The 26,314-nt window shown below is 39.3% G+C and overlaps 2 protein-coding genes across 4 annotated transcripts; one reads left to right on the top strand and one right to left on the bottom strand.

Annotated features, from left to right (window-relative positions):
* Positions 1-4,016: 4,016 nt before the first annotated feature.
* LOC136424757 (pyrroline-5-carboxylate reductase 1, mitochondrial-like) lies at positions 4,017-18,697 on the bottom strand. 3 transcript variants are annotated; one of them, XM_066413406.1, is made up of 8 exons: positions 18,566-18,697; positions 17,158-17,321; positions 15,914-15,978; positions 13,695-13,874; positions 10,568-10,780; positions 9,208-9,294; positions 6,932-7,024; positions 4,017-6,303 (listed from the first exon to the last, which is right to left on the bottom strand). In XM_066413406.1, the coding sequence occupies exons 2-8, from the start codon at positions 17,258-17,260 to the stop codon at positions 6,115-6,117; spliced, it is 930 nt and encodes a 309-aa protein (XP_066269503.1). In that variant the 5' UTR covers positions 17,261-17,321; positions 18,566-18,697; the 3' UTR covers positions 4,017-6,114. The 3 variants fall into 3 exon arrangements, with proteins under 3 accessions (XP_066269503.1, XP_066269501.1, XP_066269504.1); XM_066413404.1 differs by lacking the exon at positions 18,566-18,697 and having other exon boundaries at positions 17,158-17,414; XM_066413407.1 differs by lacking the exons at positions 9,208-9,294; positions 18,566-18,697 and having other exon boundaries at positions 17,158-17,411.
* A 4,030-nt stretch (positions 18,698-22,727) lies between these two features.
* LOC136424754 (kelch domain-containing protein 9-like) lies at positions 22,728-24,608 on the top strand. Its single transcript, XM_066413401.1, has 3 exons — positions 22,728-23,096; positions 23,250-23,721; positions 24,222-24,608. The coding sequence occupies exons 1-3, from the start codon at positions 22,897-22,899 to the stop codon at positions 24,588-24,590; spliced, it is 1,041 nt and encodes a 346-aa protein (XP_066269498.1). The 5' UTR covers positions 22,728-22,896; the 3' UTR covers positions 24,591-24,608.
* Positions 24,609-26,314: the final 1,706 nt, after the last annotated feature.

The following is a 26,314-nucleotide window of genomic DNA, read 5'->3' as shown; positions in this document are numbered from 1 at the left end:
ATTCACCAATTCTTTAAACTGGACAAAATACAGAAATTACTTTCTGATGTTTCGGGTAATAAAATAAGAGTCGCTTACGCATAGTTTGACGCTGAAAATAGCAACAGATTTCGCTCCAAACATTCCAGACCGGCAGACCCAAATTTTGTCCAGTTTCAAGAGTTTAATATTCACCTTTGAATGTCAGATATACATATACATATACAACTAGTAAATTAGTTCGATCTACTGTGATATTGAAAGCATTAACGTCGATGCACTTGTGTACCATACGACAAGCAAATGTTACTTAATGTACGCTTTTAAACATGGACACCTTTAATGGCATCCATGGCTAGTATTTCTTCCCAAATTATGCAAAAGTCTTGAACCATGTGTGCTGTTTTCAAGTAAAAAAATGTCTCTATGAAATTCCTATGATTTGTGTTAAAGGGCCGGATGTGCTGCAAAAATTAGTGCCAAATAAAATTCTTAAACGGAAACCCTTCCTTTCATCGTTCACCGATGATGTAAAAATGATTGTTTATGTTTTAGCTTTAGTTTTAATAATCTTGGTGTTTATTTGTTTTTGTTGTGAATCGCAATATTTCTCGCTGTAGGTATGCTATTGACAAAGCTTTGTAATGTTGTTTAAAGACGCAATAAAGTCTAATTCTGTACGTTTGTCTGGTGGATAGTGATTTTTTTATTTATTTTCAAAACGTATAACAAACGAGTTAGCTTGGCGACATACAAACACAGAAACATAAACAGCCCGCTACATACCTAGAAAAAAATGAAGATCCATCAACGTTTCCGTCACTTTTTTGCCTACATGCAAACACACAAACATGAAAAGTCCGCTGCAGTACTGTTGAAAAACGCCAGGTAAATGATTTTTTAACTTGACATTCCTTTGCACAACCACTACATACCTAACAAAAATCATAAAGATTCATCAAAGGTTTCTTGAGTTATGCTCTTGACATACATACAGACCCTCCCAACAGCCGGCTCAACCGAAAACATAATCTTCTCGGCGAAGATAAAATGAACACACGTTTCCAATGGGGTTCGTCCGTGCTGTTTATCAATAATTACCAATATTGATAATAAAAGGCGAAGTAGTAAAATGTATTTCATTTTTTGGTCAACGTATTACCAAAGCTGTGCCACTTGAAAGTCTTTACAAACCCAAAAGCTATCTACCTTCAAACATCATGACCATAGCGTGTCCAGAACATGAGATATCAAAACGGGAACTTCTTCGGCAGTTCCATAGAAAGTCGGTAGGATGCCTATGATCGTACTTAGTTTTGCCGACACCTTCCTACATACAAAATGCCATATGGATCTATCGGATTCTATCAACAACTTCAGTCTTCAGTCATGATTATGCTGTCCATACAAAAATTTAAAAAAAAAACAAAACATAGAAGGATATTTGAGAAAACTTGGAAACTGAATCTGCTACGTCTTTCAGAAAGTTTCAACTGACGTTTCAGATCTGGAATGTAAAATCGTGGAAAACATGGTTCAAAACAGCGCGATGAGAAAAGAGACCCCTAGTGGTTCAAAGTTGTATTGCAGAAAGAACCTGCCCAGTTACGTTAATCTTCTTGCAGTACTTTCAACGGTAGATAGAAGTCGCTTTTAATCCGCGTACATGCGAACCAGTATTGTGCTGGGAAGTATGTTACCATGTGAAGATTGGATTGCTTCCTGAACAGAGGAACTTCAGAAAATGATAAACATGCACTGATCGTTTATAGTCTCTTCAAGACTCCTTGGATTGCTAGAAACAAAGTAAAAGTTTCTTGGAAAAATGTAGAAATTTGGCCAAAATTGTTGAATAATTTGCCAGCTCCTCTGGCTGAAGCTAGGCTACTGGTAATTCCAGAGTTGCACATTTTCAACCCATGGGGTCTGATTGCGGTTTGCTTGAAAGCAAACCTGCGTTTTGTTTTGTCTGAGTAAGTTGGAGATTCAAGGAAGGACTTGATTCAAGTAAGAGTAAGTTGGAGATTCAAGCAAGGACTTGATTCAAGTAAGAGTAAGTTGGAGATTCAAGCAAGGACTTGATTCAAGCAAGAATTAGCATAGCCTTACACTTGTATATATTTGACATAAATTTAAGGTAACATTTACTAACATATCATTTTGTTATAGATCTATACAGCTGCCTTTAAAATGAGAATCCCACTCAAGAAGGGGGTATTCTTTTCAGATTATATTTTGGGGATACAAATGCGCCTGACTTTTGGCTAAATTACCTAAGTTGTCTTTTGGACAAGTCTTTTTCTAAATCCATGTATGTATCCCCCCATACGGACCCGCTTCTTATGTACATGTACTTGTATGGCCAACTTTGGGCACAATTTGTCACTAACGGTAGACGCCAAATGAAAGCAGTCGAGTGACTATCACACATCACCTCAGCTGTCTTTTGGACAAGTCTTTTTCTAAATCCATATATGTATCCCCCCATACGGACCCGCTTCTTATGTACATGTACTTGTATGGCCAACTTCGGGCACAGTTTCTCGCTAACGGTAGACGCCTAATGAAAGCAGTCAAGTGACTATCACACATTTAGGAAGGTGCACTGAAAAATTTTAAGACTATTCCGTCTTTGGATAGAGATTTTGGTACTTTTGTAAGAAACATAGAACTCATTGTTTGAAGGGTCCTCCGGGTAATTCAAGAACTTGATCGCTAAAGTATAATGTTTGGCCTGCGTTCAGGCTTCAACTTATGGTAAATTTGATAAAACAAAGTGGATTCAAGCATAACGATTTAGTCTCTCTCTCTCTCCAATTTAACGTCTTTTGTTCCCCATCATCTGGGGGTTAGACGTGCTTGCACATGGATGGGGAAGCCCCAGAACTCCTCATCAAGTGCAAGTCCTTTTTTGTAGCAAGAGTTTTTACGGCTGGATGCCCTTCCTAACGCCAACCCAAACCCTACTGCTGGGCTTAGGACATGGGAAATGTGTGTTAAGTGCCTTTCCCAAGGGCGCAACGTCTGGGTGCATGTCTGGACATTCTCTGATGAATTATAATACCTGCTTCTTGAGTGAAATGCTTTTTTAAATTACTGTAATTCTTGATTTGTTAACTGCAACTTAATTTGAGCTGATTTAACGGTCACTAGTCAACAGCTAAAATTTCATAATCGCAAATATTTCACAACTGATATTTGAGAGTAACATTTGCTCCCCACCGTTAAAATTAAGTGCCGCGATCTACTCCATTTTCGCGCAACCGTCCCAACCGCTATATTTTGCGACCGCTATATCAAAGTGATCTACAGTAAATTTTGTATGACAAAATCATGATCAACACAAAGTTCAGGTTCCAATTGTCAAATAGACAATTTATTTCCTGGACAGCTTTCTTGGAAGAAAATTTCCAAGTGCTTAAGTCGAACAATTACTTTCTCCCACTAAGAACTTCTCTCCACAATCTCAAATGACTTTCCAATAACCATCAATAGATAACCAACCTACATGATTCAGTCAAATGTGTATCAAAACTTTTCAATGCATTTCTGAACAAGTGCATTGGAGTACAGCTACAAAAATACTTTGGAGGTACGTTTGTACCTCAAATGTATTTCAATCTCTTGAATAGAAAACCGTCATAGTGTAACGTGTGAGTTGTACAATTGCAACATGAAAAATGCAATTGCATCTCTATCTGTGCGCATACATTCATGTAACATATACAACTTAACCTTGAGCACACTGAACTAGCCGTTTGGCACCCCATTCTCTATTGGTTAGAGTTAGGCAGCAGGGAGAAGGTTAACCTTGTACTGTGTTACCAAAGGTTAAAGACACCGTGCTTGACAATTGGTTAATGGATAATTGAATTGACATTTTGGTAAGTACAAACTTGCTTGTGGTAAAGATTTTCCCTCCCTTCGCATTTGGCAAATCCTTATCCTAACATAACATAACATCTTACAAGTAACATTCATACAAACTTAACTTTTCCCACTCCCAATCTGTTCATAAGAAGCGTTCGCACCAAAAAATCATTACAACAATTTTTTTCTTTTCTCAATTTGCCGTTGAGTGGTTTTCTGCGGACAATTGGTCCAAGGTGTCTGTTACCGTGTCTTAAATTGAAAGTATCATTTTCTAACAACCGTACAAAGACAAAATATCATCTTTCAGGGTATTTACATACTGTTAACTGTGCAAGAATGTACTAGGCAATTTAGCTAGTCTTAAACACTAGTATTATTGGACTTAAGATTTTAACAAAATTAACATGCATTGCAAAGTAACCGAGAACAATTTCGCACTCAATATTGCAACAGAGGTTATGAAATTAAAGCATCCGAAAACTTCAAGTATGATTTTTAATAACCCTTGGCCCACTGATTTGTGTTGTGACCAATACGAATTTGGTACATACTTAAAAGTAAGGTTAATTCTTTTGTCAAGTTAACAGGAATGATATCTATGCTGTAGATTAGTGCCCCCCCTCCCCAAAACATGACTACATACAAAAATTAAGCGCAACAATAAATAAATAAATAAACTACACAAGCTCCGAAACATTTTTCCCAGATCGAAATGTAAATTCAAATGCAATTTTTGAAAATTTGGTTTAAGTCAGTCTGCCCGATTTACTTAATTCTCCAACAAAAGTACCAGAAATAAATTGAGATTAAAGGAAATTCATATAAATGCTGTTTCAGAATTTCTGCACTTCAAGTTATCCCCAATATATACATCTATGCAAAAGAGAGCTAACATAAAGTGGTAGTTTTTCTGTCAATGTCTCTGATTGGCTACCTTACAGTACCCTCCCACCCCCACAACTAATGAGATAAATTCTGACAACCGAAACAAGGAATTGCTGAAAATTTTTGTCCCTTCCCAAAACAATACAATTATACACTATGGTCTAAAATAGTAAAATTAGGTAGGGTTGTCAAGTGTAAGTTTGGGCCTGGCAAGTCATTGAACAATATCAGAATCTTCAGTACAAAACATTAGTGAATTTTTTGTAGGTTTCAGTATTTCGACAATGTAGTTTCGAAGCAGCTCTACTATGCATTTTGGTATGTGCAAATATCCAAAAATGTAAACAAAATTCTTTTTTTTACGATATCTTCAAATGTTTTTCTTTGGTCTCAGAGCCAGTTGGTAATGAATATAGCACGTTTACTTCTTTTCGCTGGTTCGTTTTCAGCAAAGAAAAAACAAAAAGATTTTGACACTTTTCTGAGTTCAATCTTTCGCTTATGAGAACGCTGGGTTATTCAATTGCCATTCCACAAGTTTTCCAAACAAAAAACAGTGGTACCCTACTTAACACCCACCACTAACCATTTTTCCTTCTTTCCGCTCAAACATATCAAAACGTCAACTTCTTAAATCCTTATCACATTTATTACACACCATTAGCTTCACCCAATCCTTCTCAATAAATGTGTGGACTGGTGAGAAGTCCTCTAAACGCTTCCTTTAAATTTACGTTACACAAAAACTGAACAAAAAAAACAGGGATGTCTTTTTTTAGAGATTCTCCACCGATAGTTTTGGTAGGAACGTCCGATTTTTGGACAAATCATAGATTCAAATTCAGTCGCAAGCAAAGCTGAGAATGGATGGATTTAGATGATCGGACATCCCTGTCAGTATGTCTATATGTGTCATAGACGTGGAGAAAGAAAAAAATGGTAAATAAAATATACCATTTCTTCAGCTTCCTTCAAAGCTTTCTGTAATGTATAGCCGTACATTATCTAATATTGAACTTATTTTCAATACAAACCTTAAGCATATCTGCTAGAACATAGCGTTATACATATAAACATCTTTTTTAACTATAAATCTTGTAAGACAAAACTCTACAAAAACAGGCTGTCCAAGTGTGTTCACGTCACATTTCGCAACTCTTGGAATGTACGGTTACTGCTGCTGTGCAAGAGCACCACCTTGCAAGTTTCACCGGTACTGCAGAACATTGGAATAGTGTTAACTCTCTAGCGAGCTGACTCTGCTGTAACATACTAGAACACACAGTGCGACAAACTCTAGAATGAACTTTTCAACTATTCATAGAACAGAGAAGATGATCATCCTTTTATCGTGTAACAAAAAAGCGTTTTCGTTCCTTATTTGGACTTCTTGGCGATGGCGTCTGCTCGAAGACACGCCCCTTCCACCGCGTCGATGAGTAAGTTTCGGAAGCCGCCGGACTCGAGCTTGTGGATGGCGTATATCGTGGTTCCACCGGGGGAGCACACGTCATCCTTTAACTGCATGGGGTGTTTCCCTGTTTCTAGAACCATCTTCGATGCACCCTGTCAAAAAAGAACAAAGCTTTTTATCAACATGTGTAAATTGACAACTACTTTCTTATCCTTCATTAATATTAATCCACCAGGTTGCATAGATCCACCACTGTGGGTTTGAGAGATCTCTATTGCACAAGGTATGTACAGTTTAGATATACAGAAGCCCATTATACTCCTGAATGTTGGGTTGGAGATATGTTTGGACGGATCTTTTTCAGGGTGGCGGAATTATGTACCCTAGTGGCATTATGTGTTAGTGATAATAATAATAACTTTATTGCAAGTTCATGCCCGAAGGCTAATTGCAGACAACAAGTACATGGGAATACATGGGAATCGATATATAGTTATCTAGTCTACAATGAAAGTTCTATGTTAACTAAGGTTGACTTTGGCTGGGTTTGACTACGTTAGTAGATGTCACAGTTTGGAAAGACAAATAAAATTGTAGACGTAACAACAGAAATAAAGTTACTGCCTGTTGGCCCATTTGGTATACTATTACTATAGCATTTTTTTTTCAACCAACAAGTACTGTAAGACTACAACACTACAACAACAACTACCCCATGAAAAATGGTGACTGACATTCCACATTCTAAGTGAAAAGTGTTGGTAGACTCTTCCAACATACCAGTAATGTTTGGGCCGCCAGTTTGATTGACAGTTCCCGTGGCAACCCCATCTTCACCCCTCCGTCCGCTAAGGCATCAATGGCTGTGAAGGCCTGGGATTGGACAAAAATATTGGTCATTTATTGGTCCGTAAGACAATGTCATTTGTAGTATCATAAATACATTACAATGTTTGTATTTCACTATTTCTCCACTTGTTTGTTACTATTCATACATGTAGTCTCAAACTGCAGTGGTTTATTCAATTATTTGTAAACTGATGATTCAGAAAACTATGCCAGGTTTTTATATTTTCACATTTTGTGTGTCTCGAGTTTGAAAGAAGATGAATATGTATACAGCAACCAAAACCAGTGCAGCCAGAAAGCATTCATAGCAACCATTGTAGCTTTTCGTTCCTGCATTAGGATGTGACTTGTTCATTAAATAAGCTTTATCCAGACAACTATAAGCAGCTCTAGATCTGTTTTCGTTTTTGATGGGGAGGGGGGGGTGGGGGGGCAGACCAGTCCAAACCAGTTAGCACTACTACTAATCCCTGATCTTCAGATCAGGACACCCCTCCATTCTATGATTTGTGGTAACATCTGTTTACAGGGGAGATCCACCCATAACTCTGCCAGGGTGTGGCCTGTCCTTATGTAACATGTTTAGTTATTTCATCATGTCAACGAACTAACTCGGGGTAAAAAAATGCTACTTTGTAACCTACAAGTAAGAATTTAAAGTCAGTGGTGTTTCAAAAATGAAAAATCAGAAATCACTGTAGATTGTTTGGAAAAATGCTTCATATTAACACCTTTAGAACAGTGTAAACAGCATAATCACACCTTTGTAACCATGTAAACAGCTTATCTATTTTTTTCTATGTAAATTTGCTGAAATGTTCATTCTAATTCTTACGAAACCAACAGAAAAGAGTGTGAGAAACATTGTTTTCCTTTCTTCTGCTTCAAATAACATATAAAGCAGAACATTCGTGTTAAAGGCCTATGTCGGAAAATATTCATTTCTATTGACTTGTAAAACCCTCATTTACATCAGCCTTACAGCATCCGCTATGGCTAAATAAGAGAATGCCAGTCTCTGTCACATAACTTCTAAGGCACAGTAAGCAGACATAGTTCTGTAGCAAAGTAGAACAATAAATCTACCAAACATAGTAGCCCCTTGTGTTACATGATATTTCCTTAACCCAGTAGACAGTGCTACACCGCTGTTTTATTTTTCAGCCAAGAAAGAGTCTAGCTAGTTTGCTTTATTTCAAGTTTTTACGCCAGTAATTAAGTAAGGGGGTTAAACTTTTGAACTGTGCCCTGTGTGTGACCTGGTTACATTCCCACCATTTTGAGCATGACTGTCTGTGAGGCTGATGCTGATTGGTCAATATAGGGGGCAGGGCAGTGGGTGGTTCAAACTGGTTTGGGCAGTTATGTAGAACATGTCCTGGTGAGGAAGACCGAACTGGGAAAACTTATTCCAAATCACTCTTTCCTTTTCCTTCTCATAGAAAAAGTCTCCAAATTGGACCAAAATTTTCAAGGAAAGAAAGATTTCAAGGATTATTAATTGATCTTGTAGTAGGCTCTAGAGTTGTATTACCATTTTTAGTTCACCACTGTGGTGGGTTCTTTAACGTGCTTGAGGTGTGGCTCTCCTAAAACACAGGACCGCTGGCTTTGCGTCCAATCCGAGAGGATGTCTCTAAACGGTTAGGCACTCATTTTCACCCGAGGCGAGTCCCAGGGGCAAAACATCGGGGCCTCCCTGGGATTAGAACTCAGAACCTTCATGATCAGATTCTAACTTAATCTAAGGTAACAACTCTATCCACCTTTATTTTTTTCTATGCAGTCACCAATTTCTTGAATTGTACTGAATCTCCCACCTTCTTTAACTCTCATTCTTTCTGTAGCTGTACACATGGCAGTGTCTAGCCTGAACTCAATCAAGCTCCTGTAACAGCTTGCTGCCCTGTAACCGCATAGCCGCCGCAGGGAGGGGACAGAAATCCCCGGACAGCTGGAGTTTGCGTTATACAGACTAGGCAGTGTCTAGAACAAACAATTTAATGCCACCCATCCCTCTATCCCATTGTTGAAGACATTACACAAAGGTTATGCACAGTGGCGTGTAGGACAAGACAAGTTTCAAGACATTGAATGGTTAATCTAAAAGCGATCTAGGTGATCTGCCTTTTTTCTAAAACACCATATCCGCCTACAAGCTTGTGAGTTTAGTCCCGGACCACCAGACCACCCAGCGCTGTACTTACAAATGCCTGCCCCATACCCCCCAAACCTATGGCCATGTGTATAGGTTCTCTGTAGGCGTCCCAGCAAAACCCACGTTTCTGTATCATCTGCAAACACGGAGATAAACAAATACCGCAGCTTCAAGCTCGCTGTTTCAAGGTCACAATGGTGCCCCAAGGTCAATCTTGTTTGACAAAATTGTGGTCAAGTTCTTTCGAATCCAATCCTTACAACTTGAACTTTGCCATACAGAGAATCAAATTAAACGTGAACAAAGACAACATATCATTATTTTTTCTTCTGTTTTTGAGACGAAATAGAAAAGACAGCAATTCTTCTCAGTTCGTTGATTCTTCTCAGTTTGTTATCTGGTTTTTAAAAATTATCTTTCTACACCACCACAACTACCATCAACTGTTGGGACTAGTAGTGTCTAACATAAAACCTGTACCTGTAACATTGTTCAGGTACAGGTCTAGATCGGAACATGATCAAATGTACCTCAAAAGGGGGATGCCATAACATAAGATGTGCCCTTACTTTAGACAGATTTTTTACTGATCTTATTATGCATAAGTATTCGTGTTTGTTGCCACCGAATATGCTGATTCAGGGCTCGAAATACTGGGTGCATGTGCACCCAGTGCACCCAATTTTGGAGCTGTGCACCTAATTTTTTTTTGTGGGTGCACTGGTGCACCCAAATATTTTCGTACGGTTTAATGTGTAAAGGTATCACTGCACACTAGTAGACAGCATATTCTTGACATCTAAGTGTAAGAAAATAATAAAATCTTTGTTGTAGTACCTGTTTAATATTTTGATGTTAGAATTTGAGTTAATTTCGATTTTGAAAGCTTCAAAATTGCGTGCCGAGATCGGGTGCCAAAAGTGCATGAAGAGGAACAGTAAGGTTTGTCATTAGGTTTTGCTTACAATAGTTACATTCAACTTTATTTTATGTGGTGCACCCAAAAATTTTTTGGTGCACCCAATTTTTTAGGTTGGGTGCACCAGTGCACCTATTCCCGAAACTGAATTTCGAGCCCTGTGATTAGAATAGTAAATAAACCAAGTCCTAAACAAAGGTAAACACAGGTGCACACAGCTGTCAGTTGCATTCAAAATACACTTTTACATTTTCATTTCTTCTTTTCTTTTCAATTTTACAATAATGATGGTAGCGCTGAATAGAGGGTCACTGTATAGTAGCAGCTTGTGTAGAAATCTATATAAGTATAAAAAGATGAAGAATTGCAAATCCTTCAAGTTGTCTAAGGGGGATTTTTAGGGGACATAACATGATAATAAGTATGCTAGCCTGTTGTTATAGCATGGAACAGAGTTTCAAAGATAGACAGATCTATCGGATATACTCACATACGCAGGCCCGCTTCCGGCCAATCCGGTCACGGCGGATATCATTCCTTCGTTACTCTCGCTACAGTAGCCCAGACTGGACAGGAGCGACTTGATAATCTCGGAGTCTTCCTTCTCCACGTGACTGCCGGGGACGTAGACCGACGCGCCCTGTCTGACAACGCACGGGGTGTTGGGCATTACTCTCATCACGCGGCTCTTAGGGGGGAGTTTCTGAAAAACGTAAAAAGAACAGTTTAACACAAAAACTAAACTAAACACATAAGTAGATGAGTTAAGACTTAAAGTTTTATAGCCTTTCAGGGCACTTTGCATATTGGTTTTACTAAAGGGAAAAAAGGCATTAGCAGATGGAACAATACAGTAGTACAGAGAACGCTTGCAGTGAGAGCTCATGGCATAAACTGCAGGCATTAAAACCACAGCAAATATTACACAATTTACAGTATCAAGATTTGTTTCTTACAGGTATAACTACTCTCACCTCTCAAATAAACGTACCGGTACGTTTATTTTTTTTCGCCTAAACATCCGCCCGGTACTTTCTTATTTCAGACGGTACGTTTATTATTTTTTCAAAAGTTGGGATTTTGCTAACCAGAAATCCCTCTAAAATCGAAATTTTAGGTTTTTCTGCTCATATTTCCCCGGTATTTTTGCTAGTAATTCGCTATTTTTCGGCCTAGCGGCGTTGATTTCCCCACCGCTATCACCGGCGGCAGCCTTTGTGAAATCCTTGCGGCACTCGTAACATATCGGTCGATCTCGCTATGACATTACAAAGTTAACGTTGTTATTGGGGGAAAATAAGACGCAACACTGACATTTCAAAATACAATTTTTATGTAAATAACTTTGACAGTCTGTGTTTACATCGTAAACCAAACTTGCGGCACGCTGATCAAAAAACGTGTCGAGTAGTAGACTTGCACAGGGAAGAATTCGATGACCGCTATCGGCAGCGCGGCGGAAGAATAATTCGTTCACAGAAGATACATTACACGTAAAAACAACAATTGTAACTTAACTTCCCTTGTGAAATGTGTTTTGAGGCCGCAAAATCTAAGAACGGCACAAAACGAGTGGTAAACAACAGCATGTTTTGCCATCGAACATGGCGGCACCATCAGGCGTGGTGACAGTAAAACTAGCAGCATATTGCATAGTGCAGATTACGATCTTTCAAATGATACCGTAAACGCGTGGAAAATGTTATATTTTGCGGCAACGATAGAAACAGAATTCTATCTATATTTTAGGAGGGTTTGTATTTTAGAATAACCGTAAGATTTTCCAAATTTTTGCGGTAAAAGGCCGTTTCTATTGTCAACATGTAATCGGTAATTTCTTCGTATGTGCGGCCTGAGACGCTGTGCTACTTTTACAGTCGAGCTCTGTTCAATATTGTGGGCTTTACCGCGGGAATTGAAATCCGAGCGCCTCACAAAAACTTTGTTCTCGACGCTATGGAGCAAAAGTTCATGGACATAAACCTTTTTTTGGTGTTCATATTTGTTTTTTTAGGGGGGTAATGTCTTTAGAAAATATGATTAGGAACAATTTAGCTATCTGATGATTTTGATTATATGTCAGTAATGATAAAAGATAATGAAATTCATGTACAACAATTTTCCTTGATCACTTGCTGCAAGTTCCAAGTAGAAAAATGCATACACTGTATCATGTACATTTTCACTTGTTGAATTTGAAGCACCGTGGCCCCCGGTTACGGGTCATAGCGGGAACATATGCCCAAATTTTCAACATTACTATTTTATTCTATCGAAGTGGCAAGCAGATCATCATCATTTGAACAAGCGTACAGTTATTCTGTTCAATATCCATAAACTTAATAGCTAGGTATGGTCCTCAGGCATAATTGAATAGATGCAACCTACCTGCTATTATCTTATTTCCCTCGGACAGTCATGTGGACACAGTTTACCTCGATCGTCAATTTTGAAATTTTCCGGGGGGTACTTTTATTTCAGGGGGTACTTATATTAGATTTTGAAGATTTTTCCGGGGGGTACTTATATTCCAGGGGGTACTTCTATTTGAGAGGTGAGAGTACTGTAGTTTATTTTCTTTACCTGTCTTTCTCTAAATTTTGATGTCATTTTTCTCCACCGTCTTTCTAGTGCACAAATTGTTTTCCTAATTTTCACAATCCAATGCAATATTTTGTGAAAAAAACCTTCGCTGCAACAGTACATTCTGTAAGTGTTAGTCATATAAGGTCAGGACAGCCCACTGGTTTCTAGGTCTCTGATATTCAAACTCCTGCATGCGACAGTAAACATAGCAGCTAATTGGTGGAAATAACAGGATAGGATATATCCGTTGCTAGGCAACAGCATTCGTGTCCACAACAGTCAACGTCAATATCTGTACGTACTGACGTCATCGGATTACTGTGTTTGCGGGGATTTAATTTCGCGATCGTGGTAGGGAAAAAATGGAGTGTTTGCGGTGGTTTTAAGTTTGCGGTTGGAACAAGGGGATTCACGGCTGAAGACAGAACAAACGGTGGTTTTAAGTTCCCAGTCACTGCAAAAACCACAATAACATAATTCAATAATGTAAAATATCGTGCTACTCTGTATCCAGGCTAGAAATATGTTGCTGAAATCATTGAAGGTTTTTGATCAATGAAACTTTGGGTTTTCAAACTGCTTTATGAGTTGAAGAATCTTTCTTTGCAAAACCAGTGCTAGTAAATACAATTATTTTGGCAGCCAGCTAGTAAATACAATTATTTTGGCAGCCAGCAAAGCTAACTAGCAACGAAAGACCTTAACTTGTATTTTTGAAGTCAATGTGCACTAAATCTTCATTCTATGTACAACACCCATAAAAAATCCTGTCTAATGCTAGAATGGAAACAAAATAATGTTCTCCTAACAATTTGTCATTTTTCTGCTGTTACGTGTGTAGCTTTTACCTCCCCAGCTTAAGTCAGGTACCCATACAATGCCTAGCCAGGAATCTAACCAGTGACCTTAAGCCTGTTTAATCTTAAGCCTACATTCAAACTCAAAAGGGACGAAATTACCTTCACGCAGAAAAAAGGCAAAAATCATCCACAAAATCAATTTTGTCAGGTATCACACCAATGTTTTCTCACCTCTTCTAGGAACTGCAGTGGGACACCCGCTGCCACAGAGACCATGAGGTGTCTCTTGGTGACCACGGGTGCGATCTCCTGTAGAACGCCTGGTAGAATGTGTGGTTTTACCGACAGGAAGATGATGTCACTATTCTCCACCGCTTCCTTGTTGTTGTGTGTGAATTGACAACCGATATCCTGGAAAGAAGGAAATCATTTGTTAAAACACTTTTTGAAACGTTTTAAAACAGAATACCATGTTTCATTCCAATAACTCCCGGTGTAAAGTAAGTTTCACTGTTCACATGATTTTTTTACTTACACAGGCGACCAGGGCTATCGAAAAACTTTTGACAAATCTACTTAACAGTCAGGCTGGCCTGGGTACAAAACAGCTCTAACATTAACCGTCTAGATCTCTTTTAACTGGATTATTTTTCTGTGTACAGAGCTTTCTCCAGCTCTTACATTGTAAGCTATTCAGATTTTGAGAGACAAGCTACCTCTAATTTGACACATACCTTTTTAGCTGCACTGTTAGAGACCTTATAAAGTCTTTTTTTGGTCCAAAAGAAAGGACATCCCTGTGCCAAGAAGCAAAATTCTGTCCTTGAGACCTGAACGCTAGAAATGTGTTTATCTACCAGAGTTTTCAACCTAGGATTGATGTGTTGGAAAAATTAATTTTCCAAGAACTATCATAGAGTGGAACTCATTGCTTCCAAGTACAGTGCCAGTAGGGGCATCCTCATTTGATAGCTTTAATTTCAAACAATGCTTGCTAGATGTGCAAGGGTTAGGTGTGACAGGTCGTTCAGTAGTGTGTTAGTGTTACACAAAAGGGTAGTTATACCGGCTTAACAGATACAGATATAACAATGCTTGTATCTTTATCCTATAGGCCGGTAAAGCCTCCATTCAGCTTGGCTTACCAACTTAAAAACAGAGGGACAATGGAGAACACTGCCTCAGGCCAAAATATGGTATGGCCTACTAAAATTAATTTCACATGTCTGGGTGATTATAAGGTCTTAAGGTAAGGTGATGGGGTCTACCTGACAACCAATCATGTGCAAGCACCTGAAACTGTGAAAGGCGCCAGTGGAAATTTCCATCACGCACCAATCTTCAATACGCTTCCACAAAATTAGACACAAAAAGATGACAATCCAAGGACGAGTAACTAACACAACAATACACTTACCATCAATTTCATAATTACATGTCATACTGTAAATGCCTTTAAGTTCGCAGGATCTAATTTCGCGGAAGGGAGAAAATGGAGTATTCGCGGCAGTTTTTGGTTTGCAGATGAAATAAAGGGGTAAGCAGGCAGAAGACGGAAATAGCTTTTCCCGGTGGTTTTAAAAGATGAGGTTACCGTGAAAACTGCAAACATTATACCACAGCAGAGTTTTCAACAATTACAGTAACCTAACCACTTACAGAACACCTATATAAATATATGAAAAATCTCTTTTGTAAAACGTGGCAAAGGCAATGTACACAGGTACATGAAGGCAATAGCGTACCACAGCGTTGTGACAACATCTCCATTTTGTTCAATCATTAAGCCGGATATACAGTACTGTTGTATATGTGTTCAACTACAATAGTGCATGACAACATGCTGCACACATAAACCGTATACTTTACGATTACGTCAGAAATATAATGGCCCAGGGCTCAAAATAATTTTTTGTTTTCTGCTCACAGAATTCTCAGCAAAGTTTTCGTTGTTTTTCTTTAAATTTTTAGCCAAAGTTCCATTTACAACAAGTTCCATAAATATACAACTTAAAATGAGCAGGCAAGAACTGAAATCGCAGGTAAAAAAGGGTAAAATGCTCAAATCAAGGTGCATAGTATCACCCCTATATGAAAATGGCATGACCCTGGTAACAACAGCCAACAGGTGCATGTACAACACATTCTCAGAAAGATCCATAATTTCTGGGGAGAAGTTTTTCATTCTATCCAACAGCTAGTAAAATTAACCTTATCATAACCATATCCATAAATTCTAGTCGATAATAAACACTTCATAAATACAAAAAGAGAAAATAAACATTACAAACAGCAATAAAATGTACACATGCAAATTTACAAAATACATAATAAAATACACTGAAACAATACATTATCATAAAAGTGCTTATAACCTCTTCAAGTGGCCTCAAAACAATAAAAAAGTGAAGAGGCTATTATAGGAGGTTGTTATTGCAATAATGACTCACCTCTAGTGAAGGCTGACTTCTACAAGAAGGCGCTGTCGCTGTGATGTGGTCTGCCTTTACAACTCCTGACGAACAGAAAAATAACAGGAAATTTGTTAAAATGGCTGGAATTTTCCCGTCTCTTTTACAGCTTTGGATAGAAAGTTGTGAAAGTTTGATTTTTCTTTGTCCAATTATTCATTGTTCCAAGAAACGATTGGATGAAATTGTCCAAAACACAAATTATAATAATTTGAATAGCTTACAAAAATCCATATCACTACTAAAATCAACAAACCCACTTACGATGAAAAACGTGGGTCTCTTCATTTTCCACTGCCTTCAAAAAAGAAGTCAAACCCAACCATAGTCAACCTTAGTTAACTTAGAACTTTGACAGTAGCCTAGATACCTATTTTTTGATTCCCATGTATTCCCATGTACTTGTTTGTCTGCAATTAGCCTTCGGGCATGAACTTGCAATAAAGTTATTATTATTCCCACATAATAATAAGCTGCACTGTGTTAAAAAATTTTGCGAAAAGTATATCAAAGGCTCGGTAACAGAAATTGAGATTTAACATTACATTACTGTATTATCATTCCATTTCTGTATGAATATTATTTTTCACACATCCATTTTAATACAGTGCTTCTTATTCTCCAAAATATTCAACAAGAATAAATAAAAAATAACTTGTACATCTTAGAAACCCTTTTTCAACAGTGATGTGGATAATTTGAGTTTCTTCGGACAAAAAAAAACATTTCTTAGAAACACCAGTTGAACGAAGAACTTCAATATTGGATGAGTAACAACTCTCAGTCAGGCATCTCAATAACCAAGGAGGTTTAAATTATTAAAAATAAAATCTAGGTGCATTTCAAAATTTTCACAGAAATCATGCATCTATAATGACTAAGACATTAAAAAGAACACGATTTATCTCATTGAAATGAGTATAAATATTCATATTCTATACGAATTTAATGAAAAAAAAAGCATATTTCCCCCTAATTTCCCCATCTATATCTAACGGTTGGTCCCGTAATCCTAACCGCTATTGCATCAGCTTGACCAACCGCCATCCGGTAGCCCGGGCAAAAATATACAAATAAAACCTTCATTCTTAGATATTACAGATATATTGACGAATTTAACATATAAAACCAGTTTAGTTTTGTTAAATTCTAAATTCTAAAGCCCGGTACGTTTAACCGCCACCGGCACTCTCGCCACGTGTTGGCGGGGGAAAGGCCCTTACCTGCCGCCAGGAAACCTTTCGCCATGGCCTGGGCCATCTTCCCGGCTCCCACGAAAGCTAGCGACATCTCGGAAATCTTTTTCTGTAGTGTGATATCTCCCATTAAAGTTGGACTGGCGACTGGTTTCTCTTCTTCGGGTGGTTGGGCGACGACTGGTTGTTGGCTGAAAGGCATGAATGGTTTTATACAAACCGGTAGAAGAAAGAAAATTCCTTGTGGAAAATTACTGACGCAACGACCGTGAGGTCATGACCCCCAACATGCCGCCTCTGCGTGATCACTGACGTGTCCCGCCTTCCGATTGGCTGTTACCAAGCAACGAGCCCACGCTGATTCTTAAACCTCATCTGATTGGTTACTGGTAAATCGTGGCCTGGGTGGGGTGATTATCCTAAGGCTGTGTAAGCGAAGGCCTGATTGGTGGAACTCAGGGGTATCGATGTAAAAGGCTATCTTATTGGTGATTGGTTTTCGGTACAAGGATGTACATTCATTGCTACTTCGATGTCTGGCGCACCTATAAAATTTTCCATTCCTTCATGTCTGGAATGCCAAATTTGTGAAATGAAAATATTAGGCTTTGCACAAGACAAATTCTTTCCTTGCAAATATAAAGTGATGGGGGTTTCTCTTCTTCGGTATTCCTTTATAGATATTTAACGCCAAATCCAATATAAAAACCTTAATTACGTAATATTGACACAGACTATTTGTTTTTCAGTCAGCTTTATTTTTTTCGTTCAACAAAATCAACAGGAGTAAAAAAAAACATTTTCTTCTGTTGAAAAATATCACGTAGAACGCTAGCCTAGCCCCAAGTCCCGGCAAGGCGGCTTTAGGAAAACTCACTGCTCCGGGAGAGCTTCAGAGCCTGGTGACCAAGTTAGTTCTATAGTAGAACTTCAATTCGCAAATTCCTCGGCAAAATTCGTTACCGAAACGACGAGAAAACTAAATAGTAGCCGAATAAAAGACTCTTTGGCTTCTGAATTGGCTATTTGAAGTTCAAGTTGAATGGAAAATCACTGGCATACAGAACAGAAAAGTCTGAAATTTATGTTGCATGTTCAAGCCACGTCTTCTATCATTCAACGTTATAAAGAGGGTCTGCATGGGGGACCCTACAACGCTTTACGTTGAAAAATTATCCTGTATAACATTAACGCTAAAATCAATGAAGGAAATTGCGCAACATTTCGTCGCCTCGCTACGAATTACGTGGAAAGGGACGGTTTTCCCAACGAATTGCGGGAAATAAAGATAGGCTACGCCTTACGGAAAAGAGCATACAGACCCTCTTATAACCCCCCCCCCCCCAAAAAAAAATCACGTCAGTGAAAAAGATCGAGGAATAGATATCTTTCTTTCCAATACAAAACGGGGTAGAAAAAAAGGGGCCATTTTTACCTTTCAGTGTTGACAGTCTAGGACTATGGACGAGCCTTCCTCCGCGCCAAAAACGTTTTAACGATTGACCAAAGTAAAGTTCAGATGACTGCATATGTGGGTTGGGGCTTAGCTGTCACGTGGACACGTGCAGTTTGGAAAGGCTGTATTTTTCCATGACGGCATAAATACAGTCGCAAAGCCACCTGTATCACATGTCATTATAGGGTCTTATAGGGGCGAACAATCAAACACAAAGGACATGCTGACCTAAAATTAACATGTCTAGAAACAAGTATATTATAATGTCCGACTCCTTGCAAGAAACATGTCTGGAAATATTGATTTTCGTTACATTTTCTACAAGTTTTTTTTGAAGAGACATGTTTGGTTTAGAATGAGTCAATGTTTTCATAGTCAAGTGCACGATCTATAAGGCGGGTCATCACGTGCACACATGGGGGTCTGGGGAAGCTGTAGTTTTCCATGACGTCACTTTAAGGAAATGGGCAGACCACCTGTATCACGTTTCCTTGGAATTTGCAACAATGCCACAGGAAGAACTTCAAGAAGAACAATGCAGCAAAGAAACACTTCCTGCGTGCAGTAGACAAGGAAAAATTCCTCAAGTCTGGAACTAGTCTCTACGGTGTCAATGACTCCTAATGGAAGGAATTGAAATGTACAAATTGGCTAAAATGGCGTGAATAATTATCACGATGAGTTAGAGTCAATTCCATGTCACCGAGAGGGTTTTCAGATGATATTGCTAATAAGTTTGAACAATTTTAGAGAAAAGACTGTTTCAGTCAAAATAATTCCAGACTGTTCAAACAATTAGAAATGAAAGTTTGAACATGTTTGAACTCTACTATATATTTCGGAAATATTATGAAAGTATTTGCACAAATATCTCTTTATTTAGAACAATTTTCAAACATCTGTGTGATTGTTTCACTGTTGAAACATGTTCCAACATTTTGCATCATTCAGTGGTAGATTTGGGTTATTGCCCCCATAAAAGTAGGTGCTACTTTATTGTCTGCCTCTGTATATTTTTGGATTTCACGTCTGGACACTGGCAACTCTTTTCTCTTGAGGTGTCTATGCATGGCACGTAGGCCTAATCCCCTATACAGACGAAGCCACTTAATCACACCTCGGATAAACGCACCTTCCATTTAACTGCACCGAATCCCAATATCCAAAACCGGTTCCCATTCACTGCATTGTTAGTGACTCCGCATATCTGCACCGCGCATGGTCACCGATGCCGGATAACTGCACCAATTTTTTTCAAAAATCCTCGACAAGTTAACTGAAAAGGTGCGCTAAAATCGGCAAACGCGGTACAAATGAGCCGATACCTGCCGGTGTAAAGGCGCAATACCGCCAGCATGTTTAAAACTGTTTTGAGTAACAAAAGAAGGCGGTCTCCATTGACAGTTACGTTGATAGGAATCGTATGGGAGGTCCCGGGTGGGTCACCCGTAATCAGTAACCAAGTTTTAGTTTCAAATTCCTAGTTTCATGGCGGTACATGATTTACGTCAATCGACAACTACACTCTACGTAATGTAACACAGAAACTGTTATCCCACGAGTGACCATGAGTGGCATGACGATGTTTCAGAATGCCTCCCCTGTAACATTACGAGTGTTGTAATGCGGTAGATCGTATGGAAAAATGAGAGAATGCAAAATCTTTTAAACCAGGTTCGTTGTCATTTCTTTATTTTCAGCAAAAAGGTCAATAAATAAAGTTAATAACTGAATAATTTCGTCTGTTGTCCATGTGCTAGTGTTTCTGACTAACAATACACCCCCTCGCCCATGGTGGCGCGGTCCAGCTGGGCATTTCGCATAATTGCACCAGCCGGATAATTGCACCAAAAACGCTGACAAATGGGTGGTGCAGTTAAGCGGATTCTACTGTACTATGAAGGGATGTGTGAATTGCCCTGTTCCCAGCCCACTGACCCAGTTATAGTTATACCATGTTTGCAGAATGTTGGAATGTTCAAACAAATGATCAATCTATGTTGCAACAGTTCAGAAACTAATACAAATAATGTGTTCAATGTTGGAAATTTGTTTAACCTGTTGGAACACAGCAGAAAACATTTAGAACATCAAATAAATGTAGAAAATTGTTCTTAACAGTTACTTATCTCACATAGATTGTTACAAAGGTTATGGAAATGTTAGAACAAAAGGCAACAAACACCCTCTCGGTAATGTGGAATTGACTCTAGTCGATAAACTATAAAGGAAGTTCTAATATAGGCGTTTTCGACATTTGATCAGCCTTCGGTGTGAGTAATACACAGGCATGTCTGGAGTAAGCGCGATGATGCAATTACATATACTATAAAAAGGGTTATCTTCGCGGTGGTTTTATGTTCCCTTTGTCGCGGTGTCCTATTCAACGTGAACTTGACAACCACCGCGAACATTTTGGTTCTGTCTCCTACCCACCTACCCTCTCCGTGTAACTTTACCCGCGAACACTCTATTTTCCCTACCATGAAATTAAATCTCCGCGAACATTTCTCATTTTACAGTAATAGCGCCTTTGAATCGTACACGTACTAGTTCAAGTAGGCTGATTAGATTTACTAAAAGACGTTCTGAATGTTTTATGCTAATGACACTGCACAATGTTACATGAACTAGAACGATCCCGACTGTCCATAATAATCAAGTTTAATTAATTGTTCAGCCAATCAGAGAGTGGCTGCAAGTCCACAGTTTTGACGGAGGCGGGCGGGGATACAGTATCGGCCCGGTATGCCCATATATGAATGAATCGTCTTGTACGGTCTGTATTCAGCTAAAATTCCGGTGCAATGCGATCCTACCGTCAAAGAGACATATCTTTTTAATACTTGATCGCGCCTTGTGCATCCAGTCAGGATTTCAAATTCGAAGATGGAGTCTCCGCTATACTGCTCTGGCACTGAAAATGAAATCATTTCTGCTATGATGGCGAATGTCTATGTTTACTCTGTGTACAGTCAGACGTCTGGATTGACTTACAGTAACCTCACACGTGAAAGTGTTTTCGTGCCCTTGATCTATATATGCCATCAGTAATCACTCTCGCTCACTTAACGTTGCAATGGCAACCGACCCAGACTCGAGGAACTCATTTGCATAACGCCTTTCCTTCTAAGAATTAAATGATTGATCGCTATATTCATTTAATTTAGTCATATTAGAACATACTCGATGACAAAAAATTTTTTCTACCCTCGTCTGGCTAAGTGGATTGGAACTTACCCATCCTGTTACGACTTTGAATTTTGAATATGCCCACAATGCCTTTCGCCGAGACTTGTCTTCAAGTAATTAAATTTCCAACGGGACCGTTTCCCTTTTCTTTCTGCTGCATTCTCCCGATGATCAAAATTTTATCATTATCAAGTAAAATTCTCTACCCAACACATCCCGCGGCCGACGATAGAAAAAAATAACAAAATAATCTCTCGGTCATATTTCTGTCACTGCCAGTTGACATATGGTTGATTGTTTTAGCATATATGTCAATCATTCAGGAGTCTATGTCGATCATTGCATCATTTTATGAACACACACGTTTCAGACAAAGTCCGACATTGCAACAGCCGTTCAAAAGTCAATCTAGAAGGGTAAACTCACCGGGTTGATATATTTTTTCTCCGAGCAAGCGGCTGCCGGACTCTGCGACGTGGCAGTGTTGACTTTCGTCTGGCCGACACCAAAACGAGGCTGCGCTCTACTTTTGCATCTGGATCTTATATTCTTTGCATTTTCGGAAGAAAAAGGGGCGATTTGGAAATTTAGGGTATTTTCTCTTGTCTCTGTGCATTCTTCTTTCTTTTCGTACATCTATCGTTTGAAATTGCCAAATCTGTAGTTTTTTTCCCTATTTTTTCCTGAAATGGCGATGAGGCGAGCAATATCGTTTTGTGCATAAAACTAAGAAATTAAAGGCAGGAGCAAGCAAGAAAGATGGGGAAAGGAATGGAGAAGTAAAGGACGACAGTAAACAAGGAAGAAGGTAAGGCGTAAGGAAGAACAAAGAGAAAGAACACTGGTTTCTTGGCCTTTATTCTGTTTCTTCCGTTTAGTGTTGACAGTGATGCAATTTTAGTATATCTCGCACGAGGACGCTTCCGTACGGTCACGTCCTATAAAGTTCCAAAATGGCGTCGGTTTGTTGGTAAACAAGTAGATCCTTCCAGAAAATGCAGACTTCAGGACTATATCGGAGTATACGGCACGAAATCGAAACGTTGTCATTTAGATGGTATCCTTATTCATTCTAAGTCTCATTCTCAGGTAGATTCAGGGCGTTCTTTGGTGAGAAAATGAGCGGGGATCGAGGGAGCAGTCTACCGTGGAGTTGGCAGCAGGTGTCGAGCTGCCCCCTAGCGGCCCGGGTGTCGCACACCTGTAACGTTGTGGGCGGCAGGTTGGTCATTTTTGGCGGCACCTCAGTGGCGCAGTCAAAGGAGCCCTTCAACGACGTGGTCGTCTTTGACCCAGTAGCAGGATGGGAGAAAGTCAGGTATAGTCATTGGTTCTTTTGTGATTGAAAATAAAGAGGGAATATCATATTCCTGACAAGTTTATATTTTCAAATTCTGTGACAAACAATTCAGTAGACTGTTTTCTATTACTTCTAAGAATTATTTGGAAAAATTGTTATCGTTCTGCGTAGATGTAAAACTGAAGGTCCTGCCAGAAGTCACCACGCTGCAGTCACCATTTTAGATCGCTACGTCTGCGTTGTTGGCGGTTGGGACGGCAAACAGCGAACATCCGCCGTGTCCCTACTCGACACCAAATCCTTCTCATGGTCAGATCTCTGTCCTGGACCGGCGAACGACCCGCCAGCCGGACTCAGCAGCCACACGTGCACCAAACTGTCGGAGATGGAGACGCTTGTTGTCGGTCGCGAGGGAGGCGTGAGAATGCAGCGACGGTTTGGAAGCGTGTTCCATCTGAAGGTGGACGTCGAGAAAGGACGATACGAGTACCGAGAAGCAGGGTATCACGCCTCGTCCCGATCGGGACACACGGCCAGCATGATCAAGGTTCCCGGTGAAAAGACCTGTGCCCTGATGGTGTTCGGGGGACGGGACTCTGGTGACTATGAAATCATTGGAACTTGGAAACCAAGCAAAATCCAGGTATGTAGGTATGCACTATGATAATACATGTGCATGCATGACTACCATGCATAAACATGTTTATCTACACAGTAACTTCTGAAGCGTACCATATCAGGGCTTGAAATTCATTTTGGAAATACAGGTGCAATGGTGTTCAGAAGATTTAAGAGCACAGGAAAAATGTGGATGCACAACAGAATAAGTTAGACTGTTTGGAAAACATCATTAGATACATTACTTTGAGAGCTTGAATGTGTCATATACGTTTTTCTGGAACCCTAAGAATTGGAATTTTCACCAGCTCATACAACACAAGATTATTTTGATACCAAGAAATGATTGAAACAATATTTGCAAGTTTATGTTACAGTGATACTTAATTTACAAAGCATTTTTCACCAGATCGATTAACTTTGTGTTTAAACTTCCTTGGGTTGACTTATAGTATTTTGCTTACAGTTTGGCTGGGATTTTGATAAAGTTGCCAACTTTAAAAGTTCTTTGTTGTCTTTTCACAGGTTGAAGAGGCGAGATGCTCAGATTTGGAGGCTGGCTTCACCAAACTGATTGAACAAGGGGTGGCCAAAAAACAGGCGCCCAAAGGAGTCCACCACCACACAGCCTCTACCATTGGTCGATACGTTGTGGTCTACGGGGGCGAATGCTTCGCTCGTGCGAGGGATACCGTTTGCCACGACATCTTTCTCTTCGACACGGGAGGAAAGCATGCCATCTGGTACCACTTAAAGCCGTGGAACGAGAAAAATTCGCTGAAGAGATCTGGTCACGCAACTTGTATTTTGAATGGACAGATGCTCGTAGTTGGGGGTGTAGGCCCGGATGCTAAAACTCCATGTGGAGATATCTATGCATTGAAGATAAGTTAGACAGGTAACGTAACATGACCGATTTATTTAAAATGTTATTTATCTTAAAATCGCGCGGACAGAGCCAAATGTTAAATGGACAGATGCTTGTGGTTGGGGGTGTAGGCCCGCATGCTAAAACTCCATGTGGAGATATCTATGCATTGAAGATAAATTAGACAGGTAACGTAACATGACCGATTTATTCAAAACGTTATTTATCTTAAAACCGCGCGGACAGAGCCAAATGTTAAACCAATGGGCAGAAATATCAGCTCTTCTAAAAAGAAAAATGCATGGTCTGTAAGTTTTTCTCCGCCTGTTTAATGCTGTGCGAGCATGTATTTATACTGGGATATATGATGTAGAATTGTGCTAGGCTTACCCATTATCGTCCACTTCAGTCTTTTCCCTTCTAGCGCTATGCTTGAAGAACATAGACCAGAAAAAAATGCACAGTAACTGTAGGAAGTAGTCTACAAACAAATGATAGTAAAGTCAGTATCTTTGTCCCTCCTTGCTTGATGCGAATGCCGCGATGGAAGAAAACAATGTTTGTGTTGTGAATTTGCCCGACATCAGCAGCACGTAGTGATAAACGCATGACCATGATGTTATGCCGTGCAAAAATGTATCATCTGAGCGGGGGTCGCTAGGTTGTATCAAACCTTCCTAAAACTGAGCATGGCAAGAGTTTCAAACCTCGAATCACCATGGATAGTCGGAATATCAAAGAAAGGTTTAACATCAGCACGTCTTGCACTGTGTTACTATCTTTAGCTACAAAGTTGGAAATGCCTCCTCTCTCTCTACCAATGCCAAAATTAAATCAACTTGCAATATCTTGTACCAGAACAAGGTTAATGAAGTACCGTTGTCTTCTATAAGAACACTCTTGAGAAAAATGTTTTTTGGTGTCAAAATATATGCATAAAAAAAGACCTCCTTTTGTTCATCTCTGATCTTACAATCTGTTGTCTCAGATCTAGAGTTTCTTACTGAATTCTCAGCTCACCTGATTTGAACCTCAGTTGTAGACTCCACGATATGGTCAGTACAAGAACGTCGGTGGGAATGATCAGATAATCGGCTTTCTGCACTTAAAACCAATGCTCTCGCAGTGACCAATCAGATGCATGCTTACATAGAGGAACAACAGTTCAAGCCAATCAGAGGGATCGTAATTACATCAACTTACGGAAATGATGAATCATTTGATGTGAACGCGAGTTTCCAGTGCCAGTAATTATTATGTAGAGATTTTTATCCCGTTGCTTGAGTAACTGTCATTTTGGCATATCTTATTACCTGGATGTCTAACCTTCATCAATGGATTATGTAGATATATCCCGCAGTTCAAGATATCTATTTTATGTTCTGATACTGCGATCATCATTCTAATTCTTTCTTTACCGCACCAAGCGTGTAATTTACGAACCATTAGCGCTAAATACCAGGTAAGTCCGATATTGGCTGTCTAATGCAACTATTAATGTCAGGTAAGTTTGTTTTTGGTTGTCACGAGCAACCACTCATTCAAAGTAAGTTTGGTATCAGTTGCCTAAACCTTGAACCATTGATACAAGATTAGTCCGGTATTGGTTGTCCGAAGCAACGATTAATATCAGGTAAGATTGTTTATTGGTTGTCTAAGCAACCACTTGTGGCAGTCAAGTCTGCTATTGGTTGTCAAAAGCTACAGTTAGCACTACAATGAAAACATCGTACACTGAAAACACGAGTTT

The sequence above is a fragment of the Branchiostoma lanceolatum genome, chromosome 18 (genome assembly GCF_035083965.1).
Source record: "Branchiostoma lanceolatum isolate klBraLanc5 chromosome 18, klBraLanc5.hap2, whole genome shotgun sequence".
In the NCBI taxonomy this organism is placed as follows: Eukaryota; Metazoa; Chordata; class Leptocardii; order Amphioxiformes; family Branchiostomatidae; genus Branchiostoma; species Branchiostoma lanceolatum.
This window is presented reverse-complemented; position numbering and strand designations above follow the sequence as displayed.